At 40.7% G+C, this 22,353-nt stretch overlaps 1 protein-coding gene across 2 annotated transcripts in view; it reads left to right on the top strand.

The window, feature by feature from the left end:
* The window catches only part of LOC145978234 (uncharacterized), a 53,925-nt gene extending 32,180 nt beyond the window's left edge, over positions 1 to 21,745 (top strand). For both annotated transcript variants that reach the window (XM_083110710.1, XM_083110709.1), the window contains 5 exons: positions 13,848 to 14,121; positions 16,649 to 16,945; positions 18,152 to 18,266; positions 19,078 to 20,201; positions 21,632 to 21,745. In XM_083110710.1, coding sequence (XP_082966836.1) covers positions 13,848 to 14,121; positions 16,649 to 16,945; positions 18,152 to 18,266; positions 19,078 to 20,173 — 1,782 coding nt within the window. In that variant the 3' untranslated portion in view covers positions 20,174 to 20,201; positions 21,632 to 21,745. The remainder of the gene's footprint in view (positions 1 to 13,847; positions 14,122 to 16,648; positions 16,946 to 18,151; positions 18,267 to 19,077; positions 20,202 to 21,631) is intronic.
* The last annotated feature ends 608 nt before the right edge of the window (positions 21,746 to 22,353 follow it).

Raw genomic sequence — 22,353 nt, 5'->3', positions numbered from 1 at the left:
ACCTAGATCGCTGATGGCATCGATCACAGGTTGATCTTGACGTTTCTTCTCTTCGTAGAATCCGCGATTCTCGGATTTCCAACCTTTGAAGCGTTTCGCGAGGTAATCGCGAAGCTTAAGATTTTCGTCTTCGATTTTTCGTTTCGCCATAACGTTATTTATACGCGTCGTTTCTCACAACGTTGCAACGTTTAGAAAGTCGTTGATTTTGTTTCTGTATTTTCCGTCGTTGGGTTTCCTCGTCATGTCGATCGTCGCGAATCCGAAATCGTCACTGTTCCAACAGTGGGAGCAGCGTTCCGAAAATTGATTGTAGTTCATGTCTCCGCCTACGTAGTCATCGTACGCGTGCTTGAGGTTGGTGTGATCTTGACGAAACAAACATATGAAATTAGCGTTGTCGCGTACTAACTGTTTTGGAATTTTGGAAAACGTTTGAGCTAGGTAAAAGCCATCCATTCCTTTGTGACGACCTTGCGTGAAAAAGTTGCGAATTTCATTTTGATTTTCCAGGATGACGTCGTCGAACACAACGACTGAATTTTCATGGCAATCGTCGAGTGGAATGATTTCAGATGCGAACGTTGCAATGTCCAGACCATCGTACAGTTTCATCAGTTGCTGGTATTTGGATTGCTCCAAACTTTTCGAGAACACGTACAGGTGCCTGTTCTTCCAATCTAACCAATTCGGTGCGAGGAGAAAATTGTCCACGAGCAGTGTCGTTTTCCCACACCCCGAAGAACCTACGATTAGACAGCGGATGTTGTCGGGAAGCAACCCGCCGTTCTTTTTTTTCGTTTGACTTTCCGTATCCGGTAGACGCTTCACCACGTTCCACGTACTCACAAGATCACCTCGTTCGCGTCGATCCAACTCTTTTCCGGAAGTCCCAGCCATTTGACAAACAGTTTGTCACCTTTCCTACGCAATACTTTCTCGATGAGGTACGTGTCGGGGTGTTTCGTTTTAGAGAGTTCCTCTACGTAAAATCTTCCTTTCAAAATCTCGCCGCTACTATCTTTTATTATATACGTGTGTCGGTTTCCGGGTAAAACTCGAACCACCGTAAAAAGTTCCGTGCTCCAATTTTTTGTGAATCCCTTCTCGAAGGTGCGTTTGAATTTGCTGATCCTCACCTGGTCTCCAATTTTGAATTTTGATTTCTTGGTAGTCGTGGGAGTGTACTTTGGACAGTAAACTGTAGAAATTAAACGTTGCTCGTCAGATTTCGTAACGTCAGCTGGCTTCATGCCTATCGTTCTGTGTACCGTATCATTATAGGTATCGACGAGTTCCGGCAGAATGTCGACCCATTTGTAATTTCCCCGAAGCGTGAATCGTTTCCACATGTGTGTTTTCAAGGTTCGATTAAATCTTTCCACGATGCTGGCTTTGATGTGACTGAAAGTCGAATAATGTCGAATGTCATGTTTTTTAATAAACTTTTGGAATACGGCGTTGTAAAATTCTTTACCGTTGTCCGTTTGCAAAAACCGTGGTCGTCTGTTTCTTTCGCAAAAAATTAATTTGAATGCTTCCGTGACGCATGTTCCCGTTTTGGCTTTCAACGGCAGAGCCCATGCGAATTTCGAAAATGTGTCTATGACGGTGAGGAGGTACTTGTTGCCCTTGTTCAATTTATGTACGTTTTTCAAATTGCCGCTACTCATCTCCACGAGGTCACTTTGCCAGAGGTCATCGATGCCCTTGGTTACCACCGCCAAACGTTCGTAGTTGCGGCGTGCAGGTTTATGCAATTCTTCGACGATGGCTTGCCTAGACATTTTTTTAGAGCTTACGTTTGAAGAGAAGCACGAGGATGATGGGATTCAAAGAAGGTGGCACCTCGCTCGTGTTTTGAATGATCAGCTTATCGCCGGCACTCACGTCGAAAACGGTAAGATCTTCGTCTTCGTGTATTTCATATATGTTGCGCGTTTCGTTCCAACCTGCCAGAGGAATGTTTCCTGCTTTCTGGACACCACGATTCGATATCAAGGTCATGGTGGGAACGCTAGCTTTTCTGCCGTGAGACCAGTACGAAAATTCGTTTATCTGAATCGTGCCATCGAGGAGAAACTTGTAGTACGGATGATAAGGATGTAACATGTACAGTTTGTTACCTTCGACGAACGTGGAAATTCTCTGTTGATTGGGTACGCTGTTGATTTCGATGGCCTGCAGAGAATGCAGTTTAGCGAATTTAGTATCGACGCTAACGAGGTTGCTGTGAAGCTGTCCCAGTGTATTTTGTACGGGCAACAAATGCTCGACTATGGTATCCGTTACGGTAGAAAATGACGGTTTGATTTTCACTTCCACGTTCAACTGCTTGTAGTTTTCGTTGAGTTCTTGCAGCTTGGCACCGAAAGAGGCCAGCGTCGATTCCTGTGTGGATTCCAGCACTCCAATTTGATCTCTGATGTTGACGACAATACTCTGAAGGTTCTCAACTTGATTCAATTTCGAACTCTTCTCGGTAAGATCGTTTACGATGCTTCGCATCTCGGTAAACTGCGTGTGAAGATCCGCGACGCTCTGCGAAGTGGGCAACGTCGACACCAGCGAACTGATTTCGTCTCGAATCTGTTCCACGTTCGCCGTTTCCGTTTCCAGTCGTTTCAGCATTCGAGATATGTTTCTTTTCAAAGCGTGTAATTCTTTTGAGGTGGGGAGATTGGCCACCCTACTCTCGAGATCGCTCAACGAACTTTTGATGTCGCTCGATTCGGATAGTGCCGTCACCGCCATTTTCAATTTTTCCAAATCTTCGCTCGAAGGTACGCTCGTCCGTAACGATTCCAAGTCACCCTGTATGTTGTCGAGGACGTGATGAAAATGAGCAAGATTCGTTTCCACGTTCAAATTTTCCAAATATTCGATCTTCTGCTGAACCGTGCTCAACGTGTCTTGAATGCTCGTCAACGCGCTCGCTTCAGCGTGAATATTTTTAATTTCTTCGTTGATCAACTCCAGAGACGCCTGAAGCGTAGCGATGGTGGTTTGAATGTGTTCGAAATCTCGATAAGCCTCCAATTGAATTTTTATGTTCGCGACGCTTTTGCCGATGACCTGCAGTTCGTCTGACGATGGTAGGTTCGTCATGGTATTTTCCAAAGTCTGTAACTTGGATTTAATTTCTTCCAACGTGCCGGTGAATTCTTCTTGTAATTTGGAAACGACGACGTGCAAGCGTTCTACATCAATATCGTTCACGACGGTTTGAAGTTCAGAGAAATTCTTTTCGATTGCGGAAGTTCGTTCTTCGATTTCGAGTTTCAATTTTTCCAAATCTTCTTCTTTCGATTGAAATTGCTGTAATTTGGCCAAATCGTTTTGAAGCTTATCCACGCTCAACTGTATATTTTGAACGTTGTCGTAAGAAGGTACATCGACGTAATTTTTTATGAGCGTTTTCAGTTCGGAATCGATTTTCAGAATGGGGTCGAGACATTGCGTTTGGAGCGTAGCGATCTCCGATTCTAAACTTTTGTTTAAGGTCTCCTGCAAAGCGATCAAATCGCTCCTCAACTTTTTAACTCGAACGTCCAGCATGAGGATCTCTTCTGCGTGGTCTACACGCTTGGTGTGGCCGAAAATGTCGTTAGGCATTTTGTTAACGGTTATTTATAATAGGATAGGTGATTCGTAATTCTACAAAGAGAGGAATGAGTTTGTCGTAATCTCCTAGGAGTTGAACGTAAAGATAATCTCCTGCTGAAACATCGTACGTAATGTTAGAAAGCATCTTGTCGTGCTTCATTCGAAAAATGTTCTTGCCGGTAGATATTTTGATTTCGCCTACGTTTTCCGGATTCACGGTGATTTGAAGTTTCCCACCGATCGGAATTTCGTAGAAATGTAAATTGTTATTGAAGACGTAAAAAATCTTGCCCACATCATCATTCAGTTTCGTCCAGATACTGTTGAGGTGTACTATCAAAAGACCATTGAGTTTAGATAACACGGAAGGTAAGAGGTTATTGGAATTTGGTTGTGCAGTGTCCATGATGCTTTGTTTACGGAAACCAAAGAGATTCATTGTCCCTGTTAGTTATTTAAATTTTCTATATGAGGTGCCCCTTCGTAGATCGAATGAAGAAAAGAGAAGATTTTATCTGCGGCGGTCCGCAATTCAAAAGGCTCGAGAACATGTAATTATGTCATTATATTACGAGGAAGAAGAAAAAGTAAGAGTTGAATTTAATGAGCCTCGTGTTTAGAGCGAGCCTTAACGACATAATAACGAGTTCCAACTTTTCATCGCCTGAGGGCCCCTCTTTTCCTCCGTATGTTTTTGAAGAATGGCAAAAAGACACAGCGGACTTCATGGCTATGCGGTTACAGTTTGACACACACGTCATATTTATCGCTTCCATTGCAGTGGCCCCACTCTCTCGTATGTATTTGACAATCAAGAACACGTAACTTGTTGTCTCTGCCATCCAGTGCTACTTTAGTTACGCGCGTCGTGTACAGCTCGTGTAATTTATTCGCAATGCGATGATCTGTGCTGAGTTTTCTTTCACCTTGAAACAGACATTCTTTGTAGTCTTGCATGTTGAATTTGCTGGTACTTATTTTTCCTACCCCTTTCGCTTTCTTGATCTCTTTTTCTTCTGCAATCTTGAGGCAGTACATTTTGGCACGAAGCCCCGCAAATTCGCTGATGTAATTACCAGCCGCTTCGTCTTTGAACTTTCCTATGGTCATTTTATTTTCCGTCGAATGCAAGTGATGGCCTGATGGTAAGTTACTGAAATCAAAAAGATGCTTCATCTTAGTTAGATCATGTTCGAGGCTTGGTGTGTTTTGGATTAGAAAAATGAAGCTATCCGTGTCAATGTAACATATTTGGATGTTATCTCCGTAAAAAGGTTGAAACTGATCGTAGTACGATTGGTACATGTGCAATTTTGATAGTTCAAGGACGGTGGCACCTATGGCAATCGGCTTGTTGAGCATCACTTGCTTCTTGTTCTTCTCGACGAATACAAGATTCTCGTCGAAAATGGTGAAGTTTTTGAAGTAAGGTGACGCGACAATCTTTTCGAATTTCTTTTCGTCCGTGACCAACGTTGCGTCGATGTAATTACGCACGTTCTCCATCGTCTTGCCGTAGATGGCGTTGTTGAACAGTTTGTACAGATCCTTGTCCGCAGGCGATGTCGATTGCGCTCTGCGTCGTGTGTTCTCGTCTATGTAGGGTTCCAGCCACCTGCTCTGCCTAAACTTCAATCCTCTGTGTATTTTCTTCAGCTGCAAGCCGTGACGCACGTAAAATTGGAGGAGTCGGTAGTGCACAACGTAATTCGTCTTGTTCTCCACGCTTAGTATGAGTTTTGGCTCCGATGATCCTCCAGGTGGCTTCATTTTGGTGGGGGCCAGGGCCAATCCATGATGTTTCTCGTGAAGCGTTTCGGGATAATCGAGATCCACTTCCAAGAAACAGCCCCATTCGTTATCTTCGCTCCAGTTGAGAAAAAAATCCTCGCAGGAGAGTTCCTCTTCGGTCATCCACGCGTAGTCGCTGATGGGAAGACACTGGGACATGGAGTGGCCGTACAGGTTGTTGACATCCCAGTAGACGATGTAGGTGTTGGGCTTCGATGCATCGTAACCAGGCATATGAGGATTGTTTGCCTGAGCATGCCTTCGGGGACATTGGACGATGCCACCGCGTATCGCACTCTCCATGAAGGCATACTGTTCCTTCTCTGCGATGAGTCCCAGTTCCACGTTGGTGTTTTTCAGCATCGATTCCCAAGTCAATCCCGGCGTCGTGAAGAAATACGCAGGATCCAACTTGTAGATCGAAATGCATCTCTTACGAAACGACTCGAAAATGTCCATGAGGAGAGTCACGTCCAATTTCAAATACAGGTCGTGATAATCACGAAAAGTTTGGCAATTGAAGGCCGTCCACACACTACGAGCGTGTTCGTAGTCCTCTTCGGAACAGACGTCCTCCGTGAGATGAGAATAAAATACCTCCCGGGGTGGAAGTTCCGTCTCGTCAAATTTGTCAAAATCATTGACGTACTCGTAGGGGTAAACACCCTTGCGACGCAACAGATTCAAATTTTCATCTCTCCCCGAAAAACATTTTTGCTTGGTGGCCACAAGATCTTCGTCGCCAAGTTGAGCTGCAAGGGTGGCCAGGCTGGAGGACAGGAAATTGTAAGAATCCAGGATTCTAACTTCCACACTTCCTCCTTCTTCGAGAGGGATCCACACTCTCACCGCAATATACTTCTCGCTCGTTCTCGGAATGATCCTGATTCGAGTCGTTATGTTGTAGAGCTCTTTGACGAAGAGATGCGTATCGTACTTCTCCGTGTAATGCAGAAACACGGCAACGAAATGCGACTCCTTAATTTTAAGATTGCAGGAATTACAGATCGTGCTCAGGAATAATCCATTCTGATGGTCATGGTGCACGACCTTGTGATTTTCGGGGGTGAAAGCCTGGTCACACTCCGCGCATCTTGTCGCCGTGTCATGTCTCCGCTGTTGTTCCGTCGTGAGAGCAGGTGGAGAAACGTAAGAGCCTTTCAGGCTGGGTGCAAGTTCTCTCGCGCATTCCGCTATCTTCTTAACAAAATGTTTTGCCGCATCGGGTCCGCAATACAAGATGACATCATTTAATTTTTCTCCGTAGATGGAGAAACTGCAAGGCTCGTGGTGAAAAATTTGGATCGTGCTTGAGGTAGAGGGATCAGGCTCGCAAGACGTCATGGGAACTTGGAAGCTTTCAAAGTCGGCATAAAGGACAGCGGGATGGTGGAGAAGAGCCTGGTGTTTCTGAAATTTCATCTTGGTTCCGGGTTCCGGCATGACATCTTCGGGTTCTGCATTCATGGAGCCAAAACATTTGTGCTGTTCTTTCGTCTTCTTTCCCACGCGAAAAATTCTCAAGCATCGATCGCAAATGTCGATCTTATCGTGATCCTTGCTGATCTGTCTTCCTACTAATCGTGAGAAATTCCGTATCAAACTGTAACGGCCATCTACGAGCAAGAGTCGAATTACATTATTCTGGCTTCTAGCAGGTCTTAACACACGAATGTTGTCGCAATCGTCAACCCCAAACACGGAAATATCGAGATCTTCTCCTTTTTCCTCTCTATAGTTTTTTAAAAATTGATTGATCTCATTCAGGGGCACAGGATAGGAAATTCCTCGCATGACATTCTTGTATTTCTTCTCGTATCGTTTGTAATTGGACAGACGTTGGGGGTCATTATTATTAGCCGGGTGTAATGCGGCGATGACAGACCATAGGAAACTCTTCTGATCATTACTTTGTATGTTTAACACGGCTTTTTTTTTTTTTAATGTCTCGTGCAACATTTTGCTTTTTTTTGATTGTTTCTTTTTGAGCGCTGCGTAAGGGATTGAAGTTGCACACTCGAAGCTCTAGCATGTGGCTGCGACCGCACAGGCTCCATCCACTTCCGCGTCCTTCAAAAGCTTCTTGTTTTTGTGTCAGGTGCTCAAATAGCCGTGTCACAATTTCCTCCAGATCCTCGTGATTGCCTTCGTGTAAGCCTTCACACCCTACGTAAAAGCTGAAAGTGCTTGTCTTGGACGAGACAACTTTCTCATACAGCAGGGTCAAGACGAGATGAATTTTAATTGCAACATTAACGAGGCAATCCCGTAATTGATCGACTACCAGAGATTTCACATTGTCGAGGAAGGTGCTCGAGTCACATTTTTCATCACCCCCAGATTTATACATCATGATGCGTGCACTTTTATTCAAAGCACCGCCGCCTTCATGCGCATCAATGCGAGATTTCTTTGCCGGGGGGGGCTACGACATCATGTTCCGGTAGACGACATTTTTTCAAATGCCTAGCAATATTAGGTTTTGAAATTAATTTTCCACAGTTTCGACATGCCACTTTCCCGCAAAGACCGGAGGGACCTGGTTGCGGTTCCATTTTTTCCCTGTTATTTATATATACAGAGAATTTTTTTGGGGGGGTTGTGGTGGTGGTGGTAGGGGAAAGCGCACTGAAACAGAAGAAAAAAAGTTGAAAAATGCTAGACATTTTTTTCCTTCCACATATATATATTAGACGCGAACAGTATGTGTGTGTGTGTGTGTGTGTGTGTGTGTGTGCACTGTTGTAGGAGGTAAAAATATGCAACATGTAAGTGTGTGTGTCAATTTTTATGACTCCTCTGAATATGTGTGTGTGTCAGACGCAAAACGAAATATAAATATATCATGAAAAAAATAAACACTTACCTTTCAAGAGAGATAGAGAGACTTCAAAAATAAAACTTGTAGCTCACTAAAAAAAACTTCCACGATGATATGTATGTATATACTGCCAGACAAACAAATTAAAAAATACTGAACTGCCACGATTAACGTTCACTATGATAATGATGTACAAAAGAAGAAACTGGTACGTTATATAGGAACCCCCACCCCACGCGACCCTCTCTCCTTTGGTGAAAACACAATCAGCGCTATAGTCAATGTCCTAGCAATTAAAACCCCCGTTGACAGTTTCCACTCTATGCGTGTTTGTCATGGTATTCGATCATTTTTCCTCGCATCCTCTTCCAGATTCGCTTCGGGCGGAAGCGGATGCGAGATGAATAGGTTCGGGGAGTTTGTTGCCGTTTTTGTGGTTTGCGGGGGTTGCCAAGGGTGGAGTCAAGCGGATGGCAATAAACATCCCGTTGACATTTCCACTCTATGCGTGTTTGTCATGATATTCGATCATTTTTCCTCGACCAGATTCACTTCGGGCGGAAGCGGATGCGAGATGAATAGATTCGGAGGAGTTGTTTCCGTTGTGCTTGCTGGGGGGGGGGTTGCCGAGGGTGGAGTCGTCCACTGAGGAAGCGGGCTTGGATTGCGATGCGGATGAAACAATTATTTCTTGCGCCCTCAAAAAAAACCAGTCGAGCACACACCTGCAGGAAACACAAAAAAAAGGTTTGCGAGCGAAATTGCGAATCATTCCAATATGCGGGCTCGGAGCAAAAAAAATGAGTGAGGTTTCGAAGCCACGATGAACGTTTTTTCGCACAACCACCACTATCACTTGCACATATCGCTTTTCCCAAAAATTGCGTCCTCGTACGATGCTAGTTTCGGAAACTCTCGCAATATATCGCGCACGTTGTGCGAAAACAATTTTATTTTAGATGGTTCTTGCCGGGCAAGAGCTTGAATGGTTACTAACATTTGTGGTGATGCTCTCACCGAATCGAAAATTGATTTCAATTTTTCCACGCCACTCTCGAACGACATTCGATAATTACAAACTCGCATGAATTTTTTTGGATCGGTTTGAAAAAGTGTTCGGTCCGTGATGAAAATATTACATTGAGCGACGAAACACAATTTCTCCACGGGGACCGGAAAAAATTCAGTTCTACCGAGCGTCGCTATCCACACGAACATCAGAAATTGCGTGAATGCTTTGGGGGGGGGGGGCTTTGCATAGGATTACCGATTTACGTTTCATGGTATAATCTACGTAAGATTCCAACATCGAGAACGAACAACGTTGGTTAAATTTTTGGCAACATTCGCAATACAAATCCAAACTCGTGAGGATTTCGCCACCACGCACCCTGGCGAGGTTATAGGGGCCAGGGATCCTAAAAAAACAACAATTATTATTTGTTTGCTTGCGTCACAATACGGAAATAATGAGAGGCACGCGCGCGCGTGTGGCACATCGTGTTCCCCCGAGAGAGGTTTACAAAGGTCACGATATATAAACATTTGGTCCTCGGGACTTGGAAAATTACGATAAGGTGCATTCATCCTTCAAAGGATGAGAGGATGAGAGGATGAGAGGATGAGAGGATGAAAGGATGAGAGGATGAAAGGATGAAAGGATGAGAGGTTTACAAAGGTCACGATATATAAACATTTGGTCCTCGGGACTTGGAAAATTACGATAAGGTGCATTCATCCTTGAAGGATGAGAGGATGAAAGGATGAGAGGATGAGAGGATGAGAGGTTTACAAAGGTCACGATATATAAACATTTGGTCCTCGGGACTTGGAAAATTACGATAAGGTGCATTCATCCTTGAAGGATGAGAGGATGAAAGGATGAGAGGATGAGAGGATGAGAGGTTTACAAAGGTCACGATATATAAACATTTGGTCCTCGGGACTTGGAAAATTACGATAAGGTGCATTCATCCTTGAAGGATGAAAGGATGAGAGGATGAGAGGATGAAAGGATGAGAGGATGAGAGGATGAGAGGAGGATAAGAGGATGAGAGGATGAAAGGATGAAAGGATGAGAGGTTTACAAAGGTCACGATATATAAACATTTGGTCCTCGGGACTTGGAAAATTACGATAAGGTGCATTCATCCTTGAAGGATGAGAGGATGAAAGGATGAGAGGATGAGAGGTTTACAAAGGTCACGATATATAAACATTTGGTCCTCGGGACTTGGAAAATTACGATAAGGTGCATTCATCCTTGAAGGATGAGAGGATGAAAGGATGAGAGGATGAGAGGATGAGAGGTTTACAAAGGTCACGATATATAAACATTTGGTCCTCGGGACTTGGAAAATTACGATAAGGTGCATTCATCCTTGAAGGATGAAAGGATGAGAGGATGAGAGGATCAGAGGATGAAAGGATGAGAGGATGAGAGGATGAGAGGATGAGAGGAGGATGAGAGGATGAGAGGATGAAAGGATGAGAGGATGAAAGGATGAAAGGATGAGAGGTTTACAAAGGTCACGATATATAAACATTTGGTCCTCGGGACTTGGAAAATTACGATAAGGTGCATTCATCCTTGAAGGATGAGAGGATGAAAGGATGAGAGGATGAGAGGTTTACAAAGGTCACGATATATAAACATTTGGTCCTCGGGACTTGGAAAATTACGATAAGGTGCATTCATCCTTGAAGGATGAGAGGATGAGAGGATGAGAGGTTTACAAAGGTCACGATATATAAACATTTGGTCCTCGGGACTTGGAAAATTACGATAAGGTGCATTCATCCTTGAAGGATGAAAGGATGAGAGGATGAGAGGATGAGAGGATGAAAGGATGAGAGGATGAGAGGATGAGAGGAGGATGAGAGGATGAGAGGATGAAAGGATGAGAGGATGAGAGCTCATCTTTCACTCATCACTGCTTTTCTACGCCCGTAAAACATCATCAGCGCAATAAATGAGGCGCGGAACGGGGAGAGAAAGTGAGTTTTCGAGGTTTTTGTGGTCGTTTGGTCAAGAAATCAGAGTTGCGGTAGAAGGCATATTTGTGACACTACTCTCACTATAAACGGAATCATTTCCCTTAACATTCTTGCCAACATAGATGCTTCCAAAAACCTTATTCGCGATTAAAATTACCACCTGAGCGCTAGTGTCGCTTCCAATATGGCCGCTCTAAGTAGGATAAATGTTTGTTTACATTTAGCAGTAGTACGAAATAGCAGCGTGTGTCGTAGCTGGTATGGTAGAGAAATGTTTAAATTACGCGATATTTTTTTAAATATTGCAAATGCGATATAAATTCTTGGAACTCTAACGAAGGTGAAGCTGTGATGAGAACGAAGCATTTAATTATGATAGGCAAAAATACCACGGAAAACGCAGACGAAACTAATGTATACGCACTGGTTCTCCAAGGCAGTGATGTATCATCTGCACCTCATGTTGTAACTGGAGTTCTCTGGAATTATTTGAAAATAAAGAAATTGAAATTGACCTATACTTGAAAAGCTGGCAGGAGAAAATTGCGAACATATCATTGCAGTTCTTTCTCGATAATATTCACGATTTCATTACCAGGCTATCCTCACTGAAAAAGAACATCGTACCGAATGAAACAGCAACATTAGGATGTCCATTTTCATTTTTTGGTTGCATTTGACTAACTCATTCTCAAACTATTTTCATCTTCTCCGACTTGCAACTGTCCCAAATTTCATACATACATAATACATGGATATGGATGCAATGGGTAAGATGCTTCATGAATTTTCGAAAAAGAAAGAAAGAAGTTTTATTTATAAGGTACAATTTAAAACTTTACTTTCATGGCAATATATATTTATCTCTGGAAAAATAAAGTGAGCAGACTCGTGCATTCTTCGTAATTTCCTTGCCGAATTACAGTGTTATTCTCCATGCTCATCAATTACGTTTTCCACGGGGTGGAAACACATGAAAACTTTTTATTTGTTCTGACCCATAAAACGATTTAGAGCACAAAAAAAACTGAACAGTAGACCTTACTCTTTCGCATATTTCCCCATGCTTTACACGATTTCAACACAACGTATCATACATAGACTAGTTCCTGAAAGTCCCACCAGATGGCATATCTGTTAATTTTATTCACGAATAGCGGACAGTACTTTACACTGAAGCATTTCATGTAACATTTCGGTATTTTTGCGATTACAATGTATAACATATACAGCACGAAAGGCACAGAGGTACACCATCTATGGTGAGTGCACAGTGTTCATAATTGAAACAACTAAAATATTCTTCATGCGTGTACTGTATACGTTATAAAGTATGTATTAAGCAGTGCCATTGATTTGTACCCAATACCTTTTCATAGGAAACGTTATTCCTCTCGGTTGAATAGTTATCGGCTTTTAAAAAAGTGAAGTGATACATTGTTTACATCTCATGTGGCAGCCATTACATCTGCACTCGTGACCTAGAGCTCGCTTCTGATTGATTATGCTACGGAAATGGGATAAATCTTATCCTTGAGAAATGCCATGAAACATGCCATGGCACCTGAAATGCCATAAGCTTTTTCACTTTACACGATAGCATTTTGGTCATGGCATAAATGTTAAGGAAAATGCTCTCGTCTAAAGTGGGTCTTATGCACAGCCTTGCTCCACATATTCCAGGGATAGATTGTATACATTATGAAATAAGATAATAATTATATGGTTTGTCACATAGTTCATTTTATGCACACACAGGCTAATGGGGACTGGAGCTACAGAGGAATCCAGACCAACCCAGTGAACCTCCACTGGGATCGAACCCACAATCTTTTGATTAAAAGGCCACAGCATAACCATACAATCGAGGAGGCTACATAACTCATAATAATGACTCCATTCTTGTGTTATATCAGTCTGTATATTTTATGTGTTTTTTTGTATTTTTGTTATTTAGCAATTTTGGCTACTCGTGACAAAGGGGATGAGTGATGTGATGACTTTTTTTTTTTAATGGGCTCCGAACCACTGTGCCATGTGCCTCCAGCAGATATTGAACTTGGGAACCCTTGATTACAAGGCGAGGACAATGTGGTGAAATTGAAGGTACACACACAAACACCCATGCCCATTCTGGGATTTGAACCTTGAGACCCTTGGCACCCTACTGCACTGCGATAACCACTCAGCCACAGATGTCGACTCGACTGTATATTTCATGTAGTGTAAATGTGGCTCTATGCTTTCTTTAACCCTTTATTGCCTGAATTTTTGTTATGGAACAAAATGGCAGTTCGAAACCTTTTTATGTATGGGTAAGACTTCCTTTGGCAGGATTTATGACATTGTAATAATACTAATTACAACTAATTGCACAGCTTACATTCCCGACACGCCATTCACGTCTTATGTATAGAGAAATGATGTATCATTTGTTGTAAAATATACACTCCCAGTGGGCAATAAAGCCAGTATGTGTGTGTTCTTGTCACAGACAGTTCCGGGTTGTAATAAAGCTATAGAAAGTTAAGGCGGTGATTACATCCCAGAAGTGTCCGTGACTGTACAGAACTAAACCATACCAACCTGTGTACTGCCTTTTAATAATAATAATAACGTTCCTTGTTTTCAGCTGCAGAAGTCCGAAGCACTGGTTGCACTCTCGGTGAACAACAAAGCGAGAACGGCCATCGACGTGCCAGGCCTCTTCATCTGCTCAGAGGACATGTTCGTAGGCGACGTGCCACCTAGCGTCAGAGAGAGGTACGACGGTCTTCTCCCTTCGCATGCAGACACAGGCGCCGTCGTCGGAAGCCTGGTGGTCGACGGCAGAGAGAGGAACCTCGTGGCCCTGTCGACAGAGAAGGAGACCAACCAGTTCTCTTCTAGCACCATCAGCTTTTCAGGTAACTGGGAACACCAATAGGGTAGAGGGACTTCATGAGTTTAAGTCCATTTTCTGCAGCAAAATATAATCAGGACTGGAACTACATTGGCATGCAATCTCAATTAGACATTAAACTGCTTTTATCTATACTTTTTCTAATGCTTGAATCACACGAGGATAGATTCCCTGCTGGATTTTCTAGTTGGACTAGTTGCATGGTACTTGTTCATCTGCTAGATTTCGCCTCACGCGGTACTTGTTGGTAGGCATTGCTAGGTTCTCACAAGGCGTTGCGCAGACGAGCAACTTGAGTAAGAACATTGTACAACAGAGTAGCTACTGTTGCTATTCTTCTACAATGGCCAAAATTAAAAGAAAAGCATGGGCTAGAAATTGGCTCGAATGAAAATATGGTAGTCAAGGTGCACCCAAAATGCTTTTAATAAACTTTGGTATGTATTAATACATCAGATTCACAGGATTCATATATATACAGGGTCATCGATTCCATTCTCTAAACACAGAGTGCTTTCCTCCTTGCACGGTCCGAGGTTTGCTCTTTGTTTAAAAAATGGAACATTTTATTTTACCAACTAGGACGACATTTACAAACAATGAAGTCAGTCAGTGGTAGCTTGTAATTGCACATTTACAATTATCTCAAAAACTGTTCGTTTGTAGACCCATGTTTATAAAGACTTTTTTGCTTCTATTACCGTGTACTTTCACCTGTGTCAGTTTGCGCTATTACTTTTGAGACACCCTGTATATATGCTTCTCATATACCAAGGTATCATATCTATCAAAAAGAATGCAGTATGTTGAAGTTACCCATAATGCTAGACATTATCATTCAAATGTTTTGCCTCTAAAACATGGTGTACCTCAAGGCTCCATTCTGGAACCCTTACTTTTTCTTATCTTTATCAATGATCTTCCAGCTAATATTAAATAATTCTCTTTGCTGACAATACTAATATCATAACTAGGCACAGTAATATGTGTCAATTGGAAATAACTAATAAAGTACTAACCGACTTGACACAATGGTGTATTGAAAATAAGCTAATTTTGAATAGATCAAAAACTGCCTATATACTATTCCACAATCTACAAAAGATAAATTGTGTACAACATACAACATTTTTAGGTGTTGTTGTTGATGATGAAAATATTAAATGGAATACTCATACTGATGTATTACTTTCCAAACTAAGTTTGTTATGGACTTAAGGTATTAAGCAAAATATGCAGTAAAGAGACCATTCTAACTGCGTATTATGCTAACTTTCACTCAAGATTGAGATATGGGATTATGTTTTGGGAAAACACACCTGGTGCCAAAGAGTTGTTTATTTTACAAAAAAGAGTTGTTAGAATAATGATCGGTGCCAATTATCGTGAATCCTTTAGGCATGTGTTTCGAAGCCTAAAGATTTTACCATTACCATGTGTGTACGTATATATATGAAATATTAATATTTCCAACCTTAAACCAAATAGTAGCGTACATTCGTATGGATCGAGGGAGAAAGATGACATTCATTATAAAAGCCACAGGACATCTAATTTTAATAAGAGTGTTTATTTTCATGGATATAAATTGTATAACCATTTGCCAAAGAAATTGAAAGACAGTCCACTGACAATATTTAAAAATCAACTTAAAAGTATATTTATATATCATTGTTTTTATTCGGCTCTGGAATTCTTTCAAATCAAGTTTGACTAATAATACTAATTATCACTTATCTATTTACATGTATGGTTCTTACAGGAAATAAATCTAATGTAAACTATGTCCGCAGCAAATTTCATTGCATTATGACTAGGCATGCATATTTCGTTTTTGACAAAAAAAACGAAATTTCAAATACACATTGTAGTGTTAATTTTTCATGTTTTTGAAAGGTGTGAGATGCATTTTGCTACCATGTTTTGTCACGAAATAATGCAAAATGAACTACAAAATGCAAAATAGACTCTTAAACACGAAATTTAGAGTTTATTTACCGACGCGACACTTTCTAGACTCAGAATTATCCTGAGATTTTTGCAATTCACGTAAAATTGATTAATTCTGCTATGAATATTTTGAGAAACATAAGTGGACCTCTTTATACACGAATAAACTCAATATTCTGGTAACGACATACATGTGTTATTAGAAGGAATATGTTTATTTTGTGTAGTAAGTGTAGTTTTTAAATCAAATTTCGGATTATATTTACAATTTTAAGACCAAAATGTCAGTTTATATACTGCTTTTTCACCGCTATAACAGTAAAATTTTATTTTATTTACTGCTTTTGAACCCAAGATTGACTTTGTTTAGTACCGAAATTTTGCTTTTTTATTTATCAAAAATATGTGCCTTTAATTATGACCAATAGTTTGATTTTTATAAGCGAAATCAGGGGCCGAGAGCAAGTGAAACACCCTGCATTTCGAAAAGCTCAATTGCACTCTGTACATTCGGTGTTGTTGATGCATAGACACACACTTATGCTTACTGAAACTATATTTTTTCCTCCATTTTCTTGCAGAACACTACAAAGAGTTGCCAATCGTGATGGGCGAGCAAGTGAAGCTAGGGTGCTATTACAACAAAGACTCGTCTCCAGGCACTGGTGTGGAAACCATGTGGCTGAAGCTAGGCGAGGTCCTGCAGAAGGACCCTTCCCGCTACAAGCTCTCTCCCGGTGACGGCCACATCACCCAGCTGGCCATCTTGTCTTACGATACCCGCGAAGAAGTGGAGGATTTCTACAGCTGCTGGGTGCGGAAGGGGGATGAGGGGAAAGTCTTCCACACGTTTGGAGTTGTCGTCAGTGATAGCTCAGGTAGGGAAACACTATTCTCTATCTGCTCTAAGAATGAAGTCAGTGTAAACATAAAGCATGTGGCTTTTGAGGAATCCCATTGGTTGTTCGAATAGCAACTTCATGTACTGGGTGGTCAGAGCCATCTGGAACCACTTCAAAGCATCAGCTTGCGATGAAACTTGGTATAGAGATCATGGGGAAGCAAATGTCAATGAAAAAATAGTTCAAATTTTCACTGCCAGGTGGAAATGTGCACTGAGAATTAAAGTTCCTCCACTCAGAGCATTCTGGAGCCAGTTTGAAGTATGAGATTGCAGTGAAACTTTGAATAGAGGCTATGGACACCGTGGGAAAGTGAAGGCAGGTGAAAGAAAATTAGTTCAAATTTTCAACACCAGGTGGAAATGTAGCTGAAGTGCAAAAACCAGAAGTTAGACATGCAAAACTTTATTTTTAGTTTATGCCAGTACAGCTGTGTTGAATATGTGTGCCATCAAGCATTTCCAAGGATGTTTCAGCACCACATTTCCACCTGGTGGTGAAAATTTGAACTATATTTTTATGTCAGCATTCGTTTTCCCATGTTCTCTATGTCATTGGTCTTGATGCAGGATAGGACAAACCAATGTGTACATAACTGAACTTACAGCAGGACTTGGGCACTGGAGTTTATGAACAAAGTGGAATTTCTACAGGTGGATCCGACTAGGATAGTCAACATCATGACTGATTAGGAGGTGGTGGACTTGTTGAAGAATAATAGTATTGTAACTCCAATAATATTTTGTTGTCCACTTATGACTTAATATATGTTGAATTAATCTCGGAAAGCCTTGATTTGTTTGCCTTTTTGCTTTATTTTATTTCGCTTTTTGTGCCACTTTTTGGCTAATTTGCGAAGATTGGGATGAGTGATGATATGATGAAATTGATGAATGGACACTCGCAAATATCCATGCACAGGCCAGGATTCGAACCCGAGACCCCTGGCATTGTAGCGCGAGCCTTGATTTGAAAAGAAGTACACCAGAACATATGTGATGACCAAGGCAGCACCAGATTAATCTTTTTGGTAAACTTTGCGAGAGTAATTCCTACATCCTGTATAATTATTTGCTTTAGTAGCAATACTATTCTTACTGTATGTGAATTATTGTTACTTTGTGTGTTGTTTTGCAGTGTGTGTGAAATGCACTACAACTCTAATTTCATATATTATTTCAGATATGGACATGTCACCAATCATGGCTGCCAATACGCTGATGATCCTAGCCGTTGTGACAGCTGCCATATTCACATGCTCCCTAGGATTCACAGCATATCTTGACAGGTTTGAAAGGTGAGTGTTGATGGAAACATTTTCATGTTGTAGCAATTTAAAGTTTGTGTGTTCCTTCAGCTAATAAGGATAATGTCTGTGTACTAAAACTATAAAACTGTAGCACTGTCTATTGTGTAGTTCTTCTGTTACAGAGCTGAACGTGTGAGGAAGTAGAATACTGTCCAAAATTGTGAGACAGCTTCAAGACAATGCTCCGGATCACACACCCAATGCTGCACATGGCTATGAAATATTGTCTCATCTCACCTACTTGCCTGATCTTGCCCCTCACACTACTTCTTGATTTCATCCCTTATCAACGTGTATCTTCATGCGAACCAGTTCTCTGCAAATGAGTCATAGTTCAACAATCAAAATTAGGGTCGTGTTCAAATCGGCAGTTGCTGCCACCTAAAGTTCAATTCCACCTGAAAAATTCCATACCGTTTCAATTGTGCTGACAATGAGGGTGCCCTCTGCTTATTTGTGTGAACTCCACATTGTGAAAAAGATAATGAATTCTACAATGTCATAGGTTCAAACCACAGCACTCTTTGTGAGCATCCCTTCATCAATTTCATCATATCATCACTCGTGCTCATCATTGGGATTAGCCAAAAGTGGTAGAAGTGATGCTAAAAATAAAATAAAATCAGACTAATGCTGCAGATTCACAGGCAGTAATGTCCCAAGCAAAACTAAAACATCAAGTAGTTCCTAAAGCACTTGCTGAATTTATTCTGCTGTTAGAAATTTGAGATGATAAACAACAAAACAAAAATTTTATCATAAATTATTCAGAAACAAACACTTTTGCATATATTTGCAGATATGGACTTTATGCAGGCCTTTCACGGACTCTCAAAGGACAGGTGGTGCCACCGCATGAGCAAATGCAGTACTTGCTGGAGCAGGTGAGGAAAAACGGCAAGAACGTGATGGGAAGAAGAGCAACGTTGGAGATTGAGAAACAGCTCATGCAGAAGATCCAAGTGACGGACAGGAACAAAGCGGAAACCGAAACGGAAGCTGTCACGGAAAGCGAACTCTCGTCAACATTTTTCACAGAACCTGAACTGCCTTTGACTCCAACATCTCCACAAGTCGATAGCCTCCTCCTGCCTTCATCAACCAGCGATGATGCGGAGCAGAGGGAACACAAGCAGAAGCATCTGGAGAAGAAAGTGTCTCTCATGAACACCGAGAACATGAACCCGGACTCGTACTTTTTTGAACTGTCCAGTAATTTGACTCGGCCGAGAAGCGGATCGACTCGCGAGACCAATTTCGACGAGGCACCTGCAACCGCTTCAGCAATATTTACTCCGCTGAGGAACAGTAGAGGGTTTTTCGTTACCCCAAACGAACTCTCTTCTGAAACAGCTTGCTTTGGTCCTCTGCCATCTGTACCAGATATGGTATTGAAGTTTGAATCTAAGAAAACTGAAAGTGACTTTGCGCACTCATCTATGAAGCTTGATAACTTACCTTCAAGACCAAAATTTCTAGTCCCGCAGAACATACCGAGCTTGAGACACCATGACAAAAATGCAAGTACTCGCGCTTCAGGCACTGCACCACAGATTGACGGAAATAGCATTGAACTGGGTATAACAGAGGAACAAAAACACAGCGAGACTTGCCAAAATCTTGAATCAGTAGCACCAGCATCAAATGAACCATCAAACACTGTTGCCGCTCATGCAGACGAAGACCATGGGAAAATACAGATTCCTTTTCTTCAAAGGGATTTCAACAGAACTCACAGACTCTCAATGCCACCAACTGCATCTAAAACTTTTGCATTACCAGAAGACACGCAGAGAAATCTTGAAATAAGATTTAGAAGAGCGCATGAAGCTATTCTTCGAAAAGAACATAACAAGAAAGGGGATGATGAAGGAAGTACAAGTAGTGAAGATTAAATGAAACATATGAGTTAAAGAAAATAAGGTAAGCAACAGGTTTGAAGATTTAAAATGTCTTACACCATATGTAAAATGGTTTGTAAATCATTCCTCATATGTAGAGGCACATATTTTTAGTAAATAAAAAAGCAAAATTTCGGTACAAAAACAGAATCGATTTCTGGGTTCAAAAGCGGTAAATAAAATGAAATTTCGGTGTTATAGTGGTGAATAATTACATCAAAAGTGCTATATAAAATTACATTTTGGTTTTAAAATTGTGAATATAATCCTAAATTTGATTTAAAACTGCACTTACTACACAAAAATAAACTTATGCCTTCTAATAGCACATTTATGTAGTTACCAGAGTATTAAGTTTATTCCTGTGTGTTTTTGAGTCTCAAATATTTAAAGCAGAATTAATCAATTTTCCGTTAATTGCATAAGTCACAGGATACTTCAGAATTCAGAAAGTGTCGCGTTGGTATATAAACAGTAAATTTCGTGATTAAGAGTATATTTCGTATTTTGCAGTTCATTTCGCATTATTTTGTGACGAAACAGGGTAGGAAAATGCACCTCACACCTTTCAGAAACATGAAAAACGATAATTACAACATGGTATTTCATATTTCGTGTTTTTATTCAAAAACGAAATTTGCATGCCTCTACTCATATGTTACTCAAGTCTTTATGGGAATTTCTTCTATAATTATGATTGGTCTGTGACTAAATAAATCAACATTTAAGTGCTTATAGACAAATATAAAAATGCACTGAATGATAGCAGTGGAAAATAATCAGTAGTGTCTCAGATAATCTTTTGTAGGTTCTCTCCGTTAATGTCTAGGTTCAAGTATAATTCCCAGTTTTCAAGGTGAACTTTCCAAAAATTCAAGGATACAGGCAGATATTTTCTCCATTTCAACATTACTTATTACTACCCCCCCCCCCTCCTCTACAACGCACACAATATAAAGGGGTCATTGTTATTCCAACGTATCTGGACAGACAATGAACTGACGCTAAATGCAGTCTAATTTCTGTGATAAAGGAACTCGTAGCTTAAAATCTCGAAAAAGGTTAGATTTGGCGCCATCATATGATTCGCTATCTCTGTCAAAGAGATTGTTATGTGCAGAACGTTGACAAAGTATATTGACAGAGAGAGATCTGTTTTGTTTTCCACTGCAGTTTCTTTTACTTTCTCGATAAATACAAAATCTAAACGGTGAGAAACACCCCAGAGCATTTATAAATTTGTATAGATTCAATTTTTCACATCTACGGAGTAAAATTCCAACAGGATTCTGAGGTTCTATTTCCATACAGTCCAAAATATGCATGTCAGATAAGTTTGATCCTCTGTGTTTCACATAATATAGCAAATTCAGTTAATTCTTGGATTTGACAAAAGTTGCAGTTAGTGCACACACACTACAGATTTTACACTCAATTTGCTTTATCTTTCAGATTAATTCTCACTATTTTGGATGCCAAAACACTAATGGAACAATGAGGAAATCTTATATTGGTAAGTACAAAGATATAGGGAGAGTGGGAGATTAAATGAGAACTGTATTGTTGTGTATATTTTTAATGAAATGTAAAGTGGAGTTATGTAAAGCTTTTTTTTTAATATTCAACATCTGAATTTCAGCGTGATCAAAAGTTATTTTGTTTAAAATCTATATTATTGAACTCAATTACAGTAGAACGTCATTTATCCACAACGTCTGTTATCCGCACACTCAAAAAAGCAAGAGTGGCAAAAAAAAAAAAGACGATCAAATATGTTCCCAAAAAAATTCTGATTATTTTTCTGCATAAATAACAGTACAGGTACAGTACTGTAATTTAGGCACGTACTGTACGTATATTACGAGTGTTTCCTCATTTTCTCATATATTTTATTTTCTTGTACGGTATACGTATGTAGTACTGTATGTATAACATGAACCTGTACTGTACGTGCTTTTCTTTGTTAAATAAACACATGCTTGATTATCCGCACAACCACTGGTCCTAATTAATGCAGATAAACAACGTTTGACACGTTCTTTAGTCAAAAGAACATGATTCAACTAAAAGAGCCAATAATAAGTTCACATGAAAGACTCGAAAGCATTCACGTGATGCCTCTCAGGGTATGGGGTAATATATCTCTGTTAGTTCGCCAAAGAAAAATCAAAGTT

Source organism: Lepisma saccharinum, chromosome 24 (genome assembly GCF_977018435.1).
Source record: "Lepisma saccharinum chromosome 24, izLepSacc3.1, whole genome shotgun sequence".
NCBI classification, from domain to species: domain Eukaryota; kingdom Metazoa; phylum Arthropoda; class Insecta; order Zygentoma; family Lepismatidae; genus Lepisma; species Lepisma saccharinum.
The sequence above is the reverse complement of the archived record's forward strand: the minus strand, read 5'-3'. Positions and strand labels throughout refer to the sequence as shown.